This window comes from Diceros bicornis, chromosome 19 (genome assembly GCF_020826845.1).
Source record: "Diceros bicornis minor isolate mBicDic1 chromosome 19, mDicBic1.mat.cur, whole genome shotgun sequence".
Lineage (NCBI taxonomy): Eukaryota > Metazoa > Chordata > Mammalia > Perissodactyla > Rhinocerotidae > Diceros > Diceros bicornis.
This window is the reverse complement of record NC_080758.1, coordinates 45,099,498-45,113,609: the sequence shown is the minus strand read 5'-3', so window position 1 is coordinate 45,113,609 and position 14,112 is coordinate 45,099,498. Positions and strand designations below refer to the sequence as shown.

The 14,112-nt window shown below is 40.2% G+C and overlaps 1 protein-coding gene across 7 annotated transcripts in view; it reads left to right on the top strand.

The window, feature by feature from the left end:
* The window catches only part of DZANK1 (double zinc ribbon and ankyrin repeat domains 1), a 93,461-nt gene that overhangs the window by 34,330 nt on the left and 45,019 nt on the right, over positions 1–14,112 (top strand). For all 7 annotated transcript variants that reach the window (XM_058563277.1, XM_058563281.1, XM_058563282.1 and 4 more), the window contains 2 exons: positions 371–488; positions 7,388–7,501. In XM_058563277.1, coding sequence (XP_058419260.1) covers positions 371–488; positions 7,388–7,501 — 232 coding nt within the window. The remainder of the gene's footprint in view (positions 1–370; positions 489–7,387; positions 7,502–14,112) is intronic.

Sequence of the window (14,112 nt, the reverse complement as noted above, 5' to 3'; positions counted from 1 at the left end):
TTTATTTTATTTTTAAAAGTGTTTGGACACGGGGCCGGCCCGGTGGCGCAAGCGGTTAAGTGCGCGCGCTCCGCTGCGGCGGCCCGGGGTTCGCCGGTTCGGATCCCGGGCGCGCACCGACGCACTGCTTGGTAAGCCATGCTGTGGCGGCGTCCCATATAAAGTGGAGGAAGATGGGCACCGATGTTAGCCCAGGGCCGTCTTCCTCAGCAAAAAAAAAAAAAAAAAAGAGGAGGATTGGCGGATGTTAGCTCAGGGCTGATCTCCTCACAAAAAAAAAAAAAAGTGTTTGGACACTTTTAGATTTTCACCTGACTTCTTAATGTGAACCTATCAGAACATGGCCAATCGGGAACCTCTTTTGTTGTAGGTGTGCCCACTGTCTTGCCCCTCGCCCATCTGATCCCTTTGCTCGCTTCTGTCAAGAATGTGGCTCTCCTGTCCCACCCATATTTGGCTGTCGTCTTCCACCCCCAGAAGGAGCTCAGGTGAGCAGCAGAATCCTTAAAAGCTTCTTTCATTAGTTTATCTGATCTTTATTTGCGGCAGTACCACAGTATCTGGCATAGCTGAACCACAAGCATAAATACTTGTTGGAAAACTTGCTGGCAGACTAGTCCCTTACTATCCAGACTCCTACTTAGGAATGGAAATACTTGTTTGCAATGCCATTTATTTTATGTGGCCTTGCAGAAGCACAGGGTCAGAAAGTGTCTGAAATTTTGTTTTTTCAATGATGCATGCATGGATAAATACATATTTCCTACTCATATGATATTTCTGTTCATAACCTGGGTACAATAAGGAAATATATTCTAGAAATAAATGGAGGGAAGTACTAATTATAAGTCTGTTTATCCGTAAGATACATCATTCTGTCCAAAAAAGCTATTTGTCTAAGTTATAGATTGATCAGTATATCTAAATTAAAAAGCTTTGGCTGATTAGGTGTAGATTATAATTGATTTTACCCTACTACTAAATTTTGTAGTTTGTTAGAAAACATACTCGGCTTAGTAAAAATCAAAACTTTCATCAAAATGTGTTGATCTTTTATACACTTGACACTTTGTTTTTGTTTCTTTTTAGACTAGAGTTTACAGAATGAAATAAAAGACTCTGTGATGTTGAATGAAAAATGATCATTTAAAAAAGATAGCCACTAAGAAAAATCAGTAATTCAGTGTGTTCAAAGTCCAGAGTTTTAGAATTGAGTTATGCCTTCAAGCAAGGGGTCAGATACTAAATGGATATCTTTAAAAAAATTTCCTACAACTTATTGCTCAAGATTGTTGTAGAAGTTTACTTCTGTGATATATTTTGAACTCCTTAAAGAAGAAAACACAGCAAATAAAATATGAACATGTCCCATTGGTTTGAATTTTCCCTGCTTATATTTGTTGGAGCAGTGTCAACGTTATTTTTTCAGAAACAGATTTTCAGAACTTTCTTTGTTTTTTCAGGGAGAAAAGGTTATCAGAGATTAGAAATATTTAAAATGATGAGCTTTGAAACATCTATACTGCCCCCAAAATTATATTTATTAATATGCTATAAGGTATAAACACCTTACAATTTAAACTATTTATTGATTATTTATTGTGTCTGCTCTCAGCTGGGTTTCTGGGATTCAAAGAGGTGGATCCTACTCCTAGACCCGAGACAGTCAGAGTCTCATTAGAGAACTGCAGAGGTGTGCCTCGGCTCCAAATCCATCCTTCATTGCTCTGCCTTGTGGTACTGGAGCTGGATTCTTTAAACAGTTCCCGTTTGCCAGCTGGCTTCTTGTTAATTTTTGTCACTAGAGGGACATTGCTGCTGGAGGGATGCTGTAGGAGAAGGAATTTGGCTTCTCTTTCTGATTCTGGTATGCTTTCCTGTCTTTTTGCTCTGATGGTGCTCAGCTAACTTGCAGGAACCTAGTTGTGCTGAACCCCAGTGAATTTCAGTGGCATTCTATGAACAGCTTCTCAGTGAGTTCCACTGGCACCCCAGCCAGCTTCTAGATAGTCTCTCAGGCATCCCAGTGGGCAGTTTCCCATCAAGTTTCAGCAGCATCCCTATACATGGCTTCCCAGCATATTCTGCCAGCTCCCCAGAAGGAGATTTCCTAACCAGTTTCACTGGACCTTAGTGGGCAGCTTTTTGCTTGCCAGCTCTGGTCTGTGTCACCCCAGTGAACCTCTTTGCCAGCCAACCAATTGCCACGCCCAATTCAATGAAGTCTGATTTCTGCCTTGGGGGAGTAAATGCCTGTTCTAAATTCTATACTTTTTTGGTTCTCTGCCTCAGCCATAGAGGTGGTGGATCCTCCCTGTATTGGATGTTCTTGTATTTAGAGTTTGCTTTACCCGTTAGTAGTTAATCCTCTATTACAAGTTAATTATTTATATTAAACTTTCTCTGTTCAAATTACGGTGTCGTTTCTGTCTCCTGGCTGGACTCTGACTGATACAGAATTGGTACCAGGAGTGGCCCCAGGAAATAGACCTGCGAAGATGAGATTTTGGAAGTGATTTGACCCTTCCCTTTGCTCATGAACAGTACTGAGCTCCTTGCCAAGGGGAAACAGCATGCTAGTCATCCATAGCGTGAAGTGGCATCACAGTTAATCAAGCTGTCACATGTGGCTGGTAGTGGTGGAGTGCCAGCTGAGGCAAGTATCTTGGGTGGCCAGATGGCTGCTGCGCTTGACTGTTATGGCAGTGATGATGAGTGGATGCATTCTCCTGAGTACATGGGAGCATTTACAGAAAGAAAACGACTAGCTCAGGACCTTTAAGTCACAGTCTGAGAACCAGAGAACGCCCATGACAGCCCTAAAAGAATCTATGTCTTGTAGCTCCAGGGTCATATTGCTGAAATCAAACACAAAATTTAATTGTGTGTGTTGATGAGTTACAACATTGCCTTAATTCACTTTATCACCAAGTTTCTTACATGAAACTTAGGGCATTAATTGGGAAAGATAGGATCCTGAAACTTGGAATGGAGGTGTTGGGTTAGACCTGACAATCTTGAACCCCTAAGTCTCTCTGGGCCTCCTTGCTGGAGGATGTAGCTTGCCCTCCTGTCTGAGGATACTAGCCTTCCTTTGCTTGAAATCTCTGTGGTAACCTCACCTGAGGCAGTGTCCTTGAAAGGGGATGCTTATTCTCAAGACTCACTGCAACCACCCTGTAGCATTACTATGGTCCAATCCCAGCCTCTGTAGAGGGCCAGATGCACACTGTGATCCAGGAGAAAATAGCTTACACACGAAAAGAAGAACACAATTTTGCTAATATATATTGGCAGAATCTTGGGGAATAGGTGTGGGAGTGGATTTTAGGTGAGAGCAGAATATAACACTAAATTGGGCCAAATTCACTGAGATGCATGCATCTTCTGTAGATTCTGGATTTAATGTATTAGCTAATACAGCTGGAGGTGGCTCTAACTGCTTTTTTGGTTGGCTGACTAAAACTTGGACTCAATATTGGCCTACATTTAGTGAGATTGAGTTACCAGAACTTCCCTGGCATCATGTGGATTAAGATAGGAATGTTGGAGTAGGTGTAACATGTGTGTCCTGTACCTCCCCAGCTCTCACCTATGTTTCACAAGAAGGCCCAGAAGACATTTCCTTCACTGAGGCATTGAGGAATACGTTAGTGACAGGAGCACCTGCATCCTTGCAAAGTTCTGTGGCTGCTCTCCTTTGTGGACCAGACATGATCGGGGTGGGGGATGCTGCCATGGAGATGGGCTCCCTGATTTCAGTGGGGCTAATAGGATTCCAGAGTAGCAGAGGTCAGGTGGCAGCACTTAACAGCCAAGACAAGATGGGCACATCTGCTGCAAAGGGGCAGCAGTGACATATCAGTAATCAGAATCTGGTCATGGTGTTCTGATGGGGTTATGTCCTGATAAACCCATTTGTAAGTTGAAAATATAAGTTGAAAATGCATTTAGTACACCTAACCTACTGAACATCATAGCTTAGCCTAGCCAACCTTAAACGTGCTCAGAATACTTACATTAGCCTACAGTTGGGCAAAATCATCTAACACAAAGCCTATTTTATAATAAAGTGTTGAATATCTTATGTAGTTTATTGGATACTCTACTAAAAGTGAAAAGCAGAATGTTGTATGGTACAAAATGGTTGTTAAGCGTGTCGGTTGTTTATCCTTGTGATCACATGGCTGACTGGGAGCTGCAGCTCACTGCCACTGCCCAGCATCACTAGAGAGAATTGTACTGCATATTCCTAGCCTGGGAAAAGATCAAAATTCAAAATTTGAAGTACAGTTTCTATGCATATTGCTTTCACGCCATTGTAAAGTCGAAAAATTTTAAGTAAGACCATCATAACTTGGGGACCATCTGTATATCTTTTTCTATACTTTTACTTTCAACCTACTTATATCTTAGAATCTAGGGTGTGTCTCTAATAGGCATCATATAGTTGGGTCTTCCTTTTTACCCAAGGTGACAGTATCTGCCTTTTGAATGTAGTGTTAAGTCTATTCACATTTAATGTCGTTATTGATATGGTTGGATTTACATATGCCATTTTATTTTTGACTTTCTATTTGTCTTATGTCATCTTTGTTCCTCTGTTCTTCCTTTGCTGCCTTCTTTTTTGTAAAATAAGTAATTTTTAGTGTGCCATTTTAACTCTTATGTTGACTTTTTTTTTTTTTTTTTACAATTTTTTAAAGTTTTATAACGGTGCTCTAGGGATTACAATACGCACCTTAATTTATCACGGTTTATTTCAGAATAATTTAACTTAAATCCAGTAAAATACAGAAATTTTGCTCTAATATATCTCCTTTTCCTCCATATTTATCTTTTATATATTGTCATACATATTACATCTATATATGTTATAAACTGAAAATACAGTGTTAAACAATCTTATGTCATTCCAAGATGAGAAAAAAATGTTTATGGAGTCATTTGTATTAACCCACATATTTATTATATCTCTTCTCTCATTTTTTTCATTTCTTTCCCATGAACTCACGTTATCATCTAGTATCACTTATTTTCAGCCTGAAAGACTTCCTTTACTAAAGGCATGTCTGCTAGCAGTTTCTCTCTGTCTTTGTTTGTCTGAGAGTGTTCATTTTACCTTCACTTTTGTGAGGAAGACCAGCCCTGAGCTAACATCCATGCTAATCCTCTTCTTTTTTTTTTCTGAGGAAGACTGGCTCTGAGCTAACATCTATTGCCAATCCTCCTCGTTTTTTTTCCCCCCAAAGCCCCAGTAGATAGTTGTATGTCATAGTTGCACATCCTTCTAGTTGCTGTATGTGGGACGTGGCCTCAGTATGGCCGGAGAAGCGGTGTGTCGGTGCGCGCCTGGGATCCGAACCCGGGTCACCAGTAGCGGAGCACGCGCACCCAACTGCTAAGCCATGGGGCCGGCCCTTACCTTCACTTTTGAAGGATAGTTTTACTGGATATAGAATTCTTGTTTGACAATTGTTTTTAATTTCAGGCCTTTGAATGTGGCATTCTATTGCCTTCTGGCTGCCATGGTTTTTGATGTATGTTATAAGTAGTTTTTTTCTCTTGCTACTTTCAAGATTTTTTTTGTCTCTGACATTTAACAGTGTGCCTATAATTTGTCTAAGTGTGGATCTCTTTGTGTTTATCTTTCTTTGGATTTATTGAGTTTATTGAATTTGTAGATTAATACTTTTCTTCAAATGTGGGAAGTTTTTGGCCATTATTTATTCAAGTTCTTTTTCTGCCTCTTTCTCTCTCTCTTCCCCTTCCGGGACTCCCATTACACATATGTTGATATTTTTGCTGTTGCTCCACAGGTCTTTGATGGTCTGTTTATTTTCTTCAATCGTTTTTCTCTCTGTTCTTCAGATTGGAAAATTTCTATTGAACTATATTCAAGTTCACTGATTCTTCCTTCTGTCATCTCCAATGTGTTATTGAGTCCCTCTAGCAATTTTTTTTTACATTTCAATTATTTTACTTTTCAATTCCAGGTTTTGATTTGGTTCATGTTTTATAATTTTTGTATCTTTATTGAGATTCCCTATTTTTCAGGTCATTGGTCATCATACTTAAAAAATTTTTTTAAACATAGTTTCCTTTAGTTTTTTGAACATTTTTAGAATAGCAGTATTGAAATCTTTGTCTACTAAATCCAACTTCTGGAGATACTCCGAGACGATTTCTATTGACTATGTTTTTCCCTTAGTATGGATCACACTTTCTTATTTTTTCATGTCTCATAATTTTTCCTTTAATTCTGAACATTTTAGATAATATATTGTAACAACTCTGGATTCTGATTTTTCTACTAGAGTTGTTGTTTTGTTTTTTGTTTACTTGGATTAAATCTTTCATGTCTATCTCCCCTGCAATGTGTGGCCACTGATGTCAGTTTTTTTTTCTTGTTTTATTTTTAAGCATGAGATCACCCTTGGGTCTGCATAGCTTAGTGTTCAACTGAAGATTGGCCAGAAGTTGTGCTCAAACACCTTGATCCAGTAAGGCTTCCACTCTCTGCTGATAGATCTATGTGTGGGCTTGGCAGAACATTTAAACTTCAGGCTGTTTTCAAGTCTGTCCCAGCTTTTGCTCTATGCTGAGCTCTCTTTCATTTCCATGTGCGGTGTTCATCAGCCAGTGATGTGTGGGTAGCTTGGGCCCACTCTGGTTTATGCTGCACATGCATATAGCCTCCAGTCAGCTAAGATTATATGGAGACCTTTTCAAGCCCCCTAGAGTTGACTTGCCTTCTGGAAGTCCCTGTTAAATCCCTGGCTAGTTTGCTCGTCCATTGATTGCCCCAAACCAAGAACATGATCTCAGGCTAGTGAAGCCACTGGCACTCCGTGTTTGCTTGCCACTGAGATCATTACATCTGAAGCAGTGCTTCAGATCAAGTGAGTCCTGCCCATCAGCAGCCACAAACCTGCTGGTTTTCATAGCCTGCCTTGCCCTGGTGGAGTTACCATGCTGATAGAGCTAGAGAATGATGGGAGCAGCGCGATATAAGAACTACACAGACTTGTAGTGTTCCTATCTGAAGTTCAGTACTTTTCAGTAACTTTATAGCTTCTTGTCTGCCTTTGGTGACTTTCAGAGTCTGAAATGATTGTTTTTGACAGTTTTACTCACTACATAATTGCTTTTTGGAGAGATTTGTTGACTACCTCACTCCATCATGCTATAAGATATTTTTTCTTTTCTTTTACACACCTGTATTTTCTACAATAACATATTTTTACTCTTAATAGGAAAAAATAAGAGTAAAGGTAATTACTTTAAAAAGTTATTTATAAAAGCAAATTAAACTTTACATTCTAAAATCTACTTATACTTTCAGTTTTTGCATTCCAAGACAAACTTGACCTCTTTCTTTGTGCAGATGGGCTTATGTGCAGAATGTGGAAGCATGGTGCCCATGAACACTCCCATCTGTGTGGTGTGTGAGGCCCCTCTTACTCTACAGCTGCAGCCACAGGCCAGCCTCCGCTTGAAGGTAATGAAATGTGATTCTGTGAAAACCAGAATAAAATATATAGAAAGTAATGTTTGAACAATTAGATGTTTTTCTTCAGCTGATGGAATTGGCTAACAATTGGTAAACTCTAATATCTGTGAACAGAATCCACTTTAACTTTTGCAAAGATATGCTGCCCAAGAGTTGTAACTTGCCAGTAGGGTCTATAATGTTAAGAGGGATACATAGAAATGTGTTCCGTGAACATGGATTTGGAGGACAAATTGCACTACAGTTAACTTAGACAATTTTTTACTTTATATATTTAAACTTGAATGTTGCAATTAATATTGACTTTTAATCTTGTCCTTAAAGTGGCTTCATGCTTTCATTTGCTTTATTTGATTTTGAATCCTTATTATGTAGAAAAGAATGATTAGAACTAGTCACATGGATGAAAAAGTTAAGTGTCGTTGCATATATTCAAAAAAATTTTCTGGGGGCCGTTCCGGTGGCGCAAGCGCTTAAGTGCGCATGCTCCGCTGCGGTGGCCTAGGGTTCGCTGGTTCAGATCCTGGGCGTGCACTGATGCACTGCTTGGCAAGCCATGCTGTGGCGGCGTCCCATATAAAGTGGGGGAAAATGGGCATGGATGTTAGCACAGGGCCAGTCTTCCTCAGCAGAAAAAAAAAAGAGGAGGATTGGCAGATGTTAGCACAGGGCTGATGTTCCTCAAAAAAAAAAAAAAAATTTTCGGGGCCGACCCCGTGGCTTAGCAGTTAAGTGTGCATGCTCCGCTACTGGTGGCCCGGGTTCGGATCCTGGGCACGCATCGACGCACTGCTTGTCCGGCCATGCTGAGGCAGTGTCCCACATACAGCAACTAGAAGGATGTGCAACTATGACATACAACTATCTACTGGGGCTTTGGGGAGAAAAAGGGAAAAAAAAAGAGGAGGATTGGTAATAGATGTTAGCTGAGGGCCGGTCTTCCTCAGCAAAAAGAGAAGGATTGGCGTGGATGTTAGCTCAGGGCTGATCTTCCTCACCAAAAAAAAAAAATTTTTCTAGACAAATGATATCATACCGTGAAAGGGGTTTTTTTGGTAGAATCATTGAACATACAGTTGTATCTTTTCTCCATGTTTCAATTTACAGTCCCATTCACCTCCTCTTTAATCTCAAGTAAAGGTCACTAGCTCATAAAATAGATTTAATAAAGAGAATTTGGGGGATTAAAAAAAGCAAGAATTTTTAGCAAAAAGGGAAATGTGTGAACTTAAGGTACAAGTAGAACTGTAACACTCCTAAAATGACTTTGTAGATTCTATGTGGGCAAAATGTATTGAAGTTTAATGAGAGAAAAGATAAGTCAGTCCACTTTTTCTTCCATCTCCAAGCTCCCCTTCATTGTGAAATGTTCTAAAGTGTCCTAGGAAGTGAGTAAGCCTACAGAAATGAGATTTTGAAGACCTGGCTGGGCCAAAGTCAAGTAGATGAAAATTTACTAATCTTTTGTTATATGACTATTTTCAATCTTAAGAAACTTTAAAAGTTACTGCAGGAAGCCACCATATAGCCTTGGAAACCTGTCTCCAGGTTTCTTATACATGAGAGAGAGAAATCAACTTCTTTCTTGTTTACATCACTGTTATTTTGGCTGTTCTGTCAATCACAGCAGAACCTATTCTTACAAATACATTACCCAGGATGTTTGAAGACAATGTCATTTAAAACTCTGAACTTTTCAAAACAGAAGGAATAGGGGTAAGTGTTAGCTGTGAGCCGAGTTCAATATATATCATGCCACCTTCAGTGTTTGAAATGCAGAGTTCTTCCCATTTTGTGGAAAGGCAAGGAGGTACAAAGGTATAATAAGTAATTTTTTTCTTCAATTTGTGGATCCTATATTGAGGATAAACACAGGACTTCTATAGTGATAAGTAGGATTAAATCTAGGAGTGATCCTTTTTTAAAGTATAATTTTTATGAGACAGAGAGATGATCACTTGCAACTTATTTCCACTCTATTGATGGGCCAGAGTCAGAACATATACGTTCTAATGAGGAAACCAACTAAGAACTCAAAGATGAAATTTAGAAAATCGAGCCTGTTTGACTTCTGATGTTGAGTTTTCAAAGGGATTTATGAACTTTGAAATTACTGAGTAAACAAGATTCATGTTAGCTAAATATTCCTGGAATTGGTACTGCTTCTGTAGAGGGATCTCTGAAACATTAATTTTCTCAAGATCATAGAAATAATGATTTAGGGTATTGCCTTTATAATTTTCTCCACAAGTGAGAATCTCATGATCATTTTTATTGGCACCATGTTTTTCCCTGGTGTTTTGTTTGTTTTAGTGTTGGATTGTTATGATTTACTATCACTCTATCTTCAACAGGTGTATATCTTATACTATTAGTAATTAAGCATTTAATTGTGTGTCTTTTACCAAAACAGTAGAATCACTCTTGACACTCTCTCTCCTTTTTTTGGTTGGAAACTTAACCACATACACTGTATATTCTGTACCCTAAGAGTATACTCGAAGAAGTCTAAACTCCCAGCAATACCAGGATGGCACAGGGAGTGGTGTGAGCCTGAGGAACAGTCACTGGACACCCGCTTTAGGGGCCCTTGAACAGGGAGGATTGGGGGAAGGGATCTGAGGAAGGAGTGATGTCTTCACACAGGCCTCCAGTGGTCACAGGCATTTGGGCCTTGCCCCAGGCAGCTGGCATCCCTCACCAGGGTGTGGCCATGAACATTCCTTCAACTTCACCGAATTTCTCTGGGTTCCTTTCACCTCCAGTGTGAGCTCTCAGGTGCTGAGGGGCTTTTTCAAAGACACCTTTTGGTGTGACTTTTCCCAGCATACTGTTTCCTGGACCACGCTCTAAGGCTCTGCACACTGCATTCCCTGGACTTAGACCCACTACGCCAGTGCTTGGATCCAGTGACCTGGCGCTGCTTGCTGTGGTGAACATGGTGGTTGTGGTGGGACACGGGCACAGAGGAGGAATTTATTAACTCTTATCAAGGGCCAGAGCCAGGGATAGCTTCGAAGAGGGGATGTCATCTGAGCGAGTATTGTGAGTCGCACAAGCATTTGCCGGATGGGAAAGGGGGAGACAGAGAAGTGGCTCATGGCTGTGTGTTTCAGTATGAGGTGGGGAGAGGGGCATTCCAGGAAGACACACAGAGACTGGAACTTGCAAGGTGTGCTTCAAAACTTTGCAAGCAGTTTGGTTTTGCTGAGCTACGGAAGTGCTGGGGGAGCTGTGGGTTGTGGGAGATGGCACCTTCTCTGCCATACTTAGCAGCTCAGATTTTTCCTGGTGGGCCCTGAGGTGTGGAAAGCAGGGACAGGTTTTAATCAGGCTTGATTTTTAGAGAGACTTTTATCACCATAACGTGATCCTGGAGGGAAATGGCTGGTTTTTATGGCTGGGCAATCAAGCAGTATTGCTTTTTCTACTCACAGAAGGACATCTGTTTGGAAACCTTGGGCCAAGAATCTTCATCCCAGTGGCTTTCCCAGGTGTTATAAGGGTGATAGACTTTTAGATACATTTTCGCCCAATGAGCCACCTCTGAGGTCAGTGGGAATACCTTTGTAAACTGCTCATGGGAGCCAGCAGCCTTCCCTTCCCCAAGGCACCAGAAAGGCCTGTTGACGACTCCCCTTCCCGTTTCTATGTTGGTCTCCATCTCACTCCATATGGTGCAAAAGTACCATCCTGCTATGGTGAAGACAGACCCAATGGCTGTGGCAGGCTTATCTTCTGTTGATTTAAAGGCCTTGTCAACGCTGAGGAATTCTTCTCCAGTAGGTATTTTTTTTATTGCCAGCATTAGAAGATAGAACAGCAGAAGTTTCTCCCTTTATCCTCTGGTAAAGGTGCCCATACTTCAGAATAAGAGAGGATTTTACACTTTTTTAAGTTCTTTAATTTTTTGTAATGAATGAAATAGTCCAAAGATATACAAAGAAGTGCATAATTTCTCCACCTCACCTCTATTTCTATCCTGCTTAGATAACCAATGATAGTAGCTTAGTAAGTGTCCTTTGTATTTTTCTAGAGGCACAGAAACATGTGCGTATGTATTCACACATTTAGGTTTTGTTTTGTTTCTTAAACAAATGCATCCCATTGATTATTTTCTAAAGCTGAAAACTAATGTTAGCATCTCCGCTTTGACCAGCACACATGAACTCTCGTTTAGCAAGAGATCTTCAGTTGCCTTTGGGATTTAACTAGCAATATACAGAATACCTCCAGGACTCCCGTCACATTTGGGATTCCTAGAATCTGGGAGGCTTAGAGCTGAGATCCTCTTGAAGTCATTGCTCTGGAAAAGATTGGATGACTCACACAACTGGGGCACAGTTAGCTCCTATGAGACCCCTGTCTCGTGCACAATGATTTGGAGCTAAAGCCAGTGTACCCACAGCTCAACATCAGGCAGAACTTCAGCTTGGCATCTCACAAAATCAACTTTGACATTAAGTCTGCAATGACCTACTAGTTTGTTTCCAACATTCTTTCTCATTTCATTTTTTCAATTAAAGCTTATCATTTGGGAGATTAGAAATTTGTTCTCATCTTCCAACTACTTTGTAAGGAAAAATTTTACCCGAGTAACTAATTTGAGTCCACTAAATTGCTTGGAACCATCCAACTAGGTATGTTGCAAATACTGCTGATGAGAGGGCAAATGAGGGTATTGACTTTTTTTAAATAAAGTACTTGTCATAGATGTTTAGCATCCTCATTAAGGCAGTCTGATGGTGGCCTCAGTCCCAAATTATCCCTATGAACATACATGAATCTATGAGTGTAGTGGTTATGATATAAAATTATTTCTATCTGTGAGTCATGGTCACTGTTCTTCAAGGAAGTGAGCCATGGGATGCTGTGAAAAAGCCACTACAAAAACCTCTAGATCCAACCAAGGTTGGACCTGATGCAGTAGGGTAGACCACCACTTTGACTGTCTTGGTATATCTTAGAAGAGAAGACAGGGAAAGATATTTATAGGGTTTTAGTGCTGCAGTTGGGTGATTTTAAAGAGAATTTGACAAGAGTGAACCCTAAGGTAAACTATGGGTTTTGAGTGATAATGATGTGTCAGTGTCGGTTCATTGGCTGTAATAAATGTACCACTTTGGTGTGGGACATCAATACTGGGGGAGGTTGTGTGTGTCGGGGGATAAGGGAGTATATGGGAACTCTTTGTAATTTCTGCTCAGTTTTGATGTGAACCTAAAACTGCTCTGAAAAATAGTTTATTAATTAAACAATTTTAAAATGAGAGTTTTGCAAGGCAGAGTTGGGATTGGGCAGAATTAGTTTGGATTGGGCAAAGTTATGACATGCTAGGTTAAAAAAATTATTTAAATAAAAATTTTATACATTTAAGGTGATGATGTTTCGATTTACAAATACATAGTAAAATGATTACTACAGTTGAGCTAAGTAATGTATCCCCCTTTGTATCCTGGGAATTTGCTAAGTGTAGATTTCAGATGCTCTCAGCACACACACACACACAGACGTGTGCGAGCACAAAGGGTAAGTATGTGAGGACCTACAAGTTTTGGATTGTGGGTCCTGCAAGTTGAGGGGCTTCAGGTAAGCTATTTCAGTAAGCAGTTTTACTTGGTTTACAGTCTTCTCTTTCTAGAGCAAGTATTTCCTGCAGCAAACAGCTAGATTATTTTTGTTTAATCTCAGTATTTTTTAACACAGGGACAAGAAATTTGTTTCACTTCTCAATGGGTTTCACCAGATCTTTTCTGAGGCAACATCTTCATGAAGATCACAGCCCTAAATCTCGCAGAAACACTCTGGCGATTGCAGATTATGCTATGGAGACTTGAAGCAACTTTGAAGAAAGTTAAAACCAGGGAGTGTCAGGACCCACTGAAAGCAAGTCTGTGATTCAATGCCGTTTTGAGTAGCAGTCAGTCAGCCTCTACACTTTAGGAATTCTCTGGGTTGGGACCTGTGGTTTACTGAGTTGGCTCAGGTTCCTAGGAAGACCTTGGAGTCTTCTCCTAGAGTGGGGTTAACTAGCCTTGGAAAGGCCAGGGACTTCATATCCTACCTAGTGGCATTGGAATTGAAACCCCAGGAGGTGGGCTTTCTTTTTCCTGATCATCCTCTTTACCTCTTCCAGCTTCAGAACACACTTTTTCTGTTTCAGGACACCTGGGGAACACAGGTACTAGAGTAGAAAGGAACATTTCAGTATCACTGGTCATTGACAGTTGAAGAAGATAGTATCCCGATAGTGAAGAATACTCTGGTGACTAAACAGATGGTAGCAAACCTCTGATAGCTGAACTCTAGTTAGACTATTTTAACCATCATTTCTTTTTCTCTTGTTGTTGTTTTTTCTAAGTGAGAAACTACAGAGCAAACTTAAATTCATATTTAACATAAAGCACCATGTGGTAAACCCCAGTCCAAGAACTAGGTTACTTGTAAACACATAGATAAGCTTTTGCTTAAAGGTCCAAGACCTTTCTGTTTATTGTTCAAGCCAGGAGATGGAGAGCTACTGATTATCATGTTTCCCACACTGAAAAAAATAATAACTCACACATAATCAGTGCAAAATACTCAATTTGCCTTCCCAA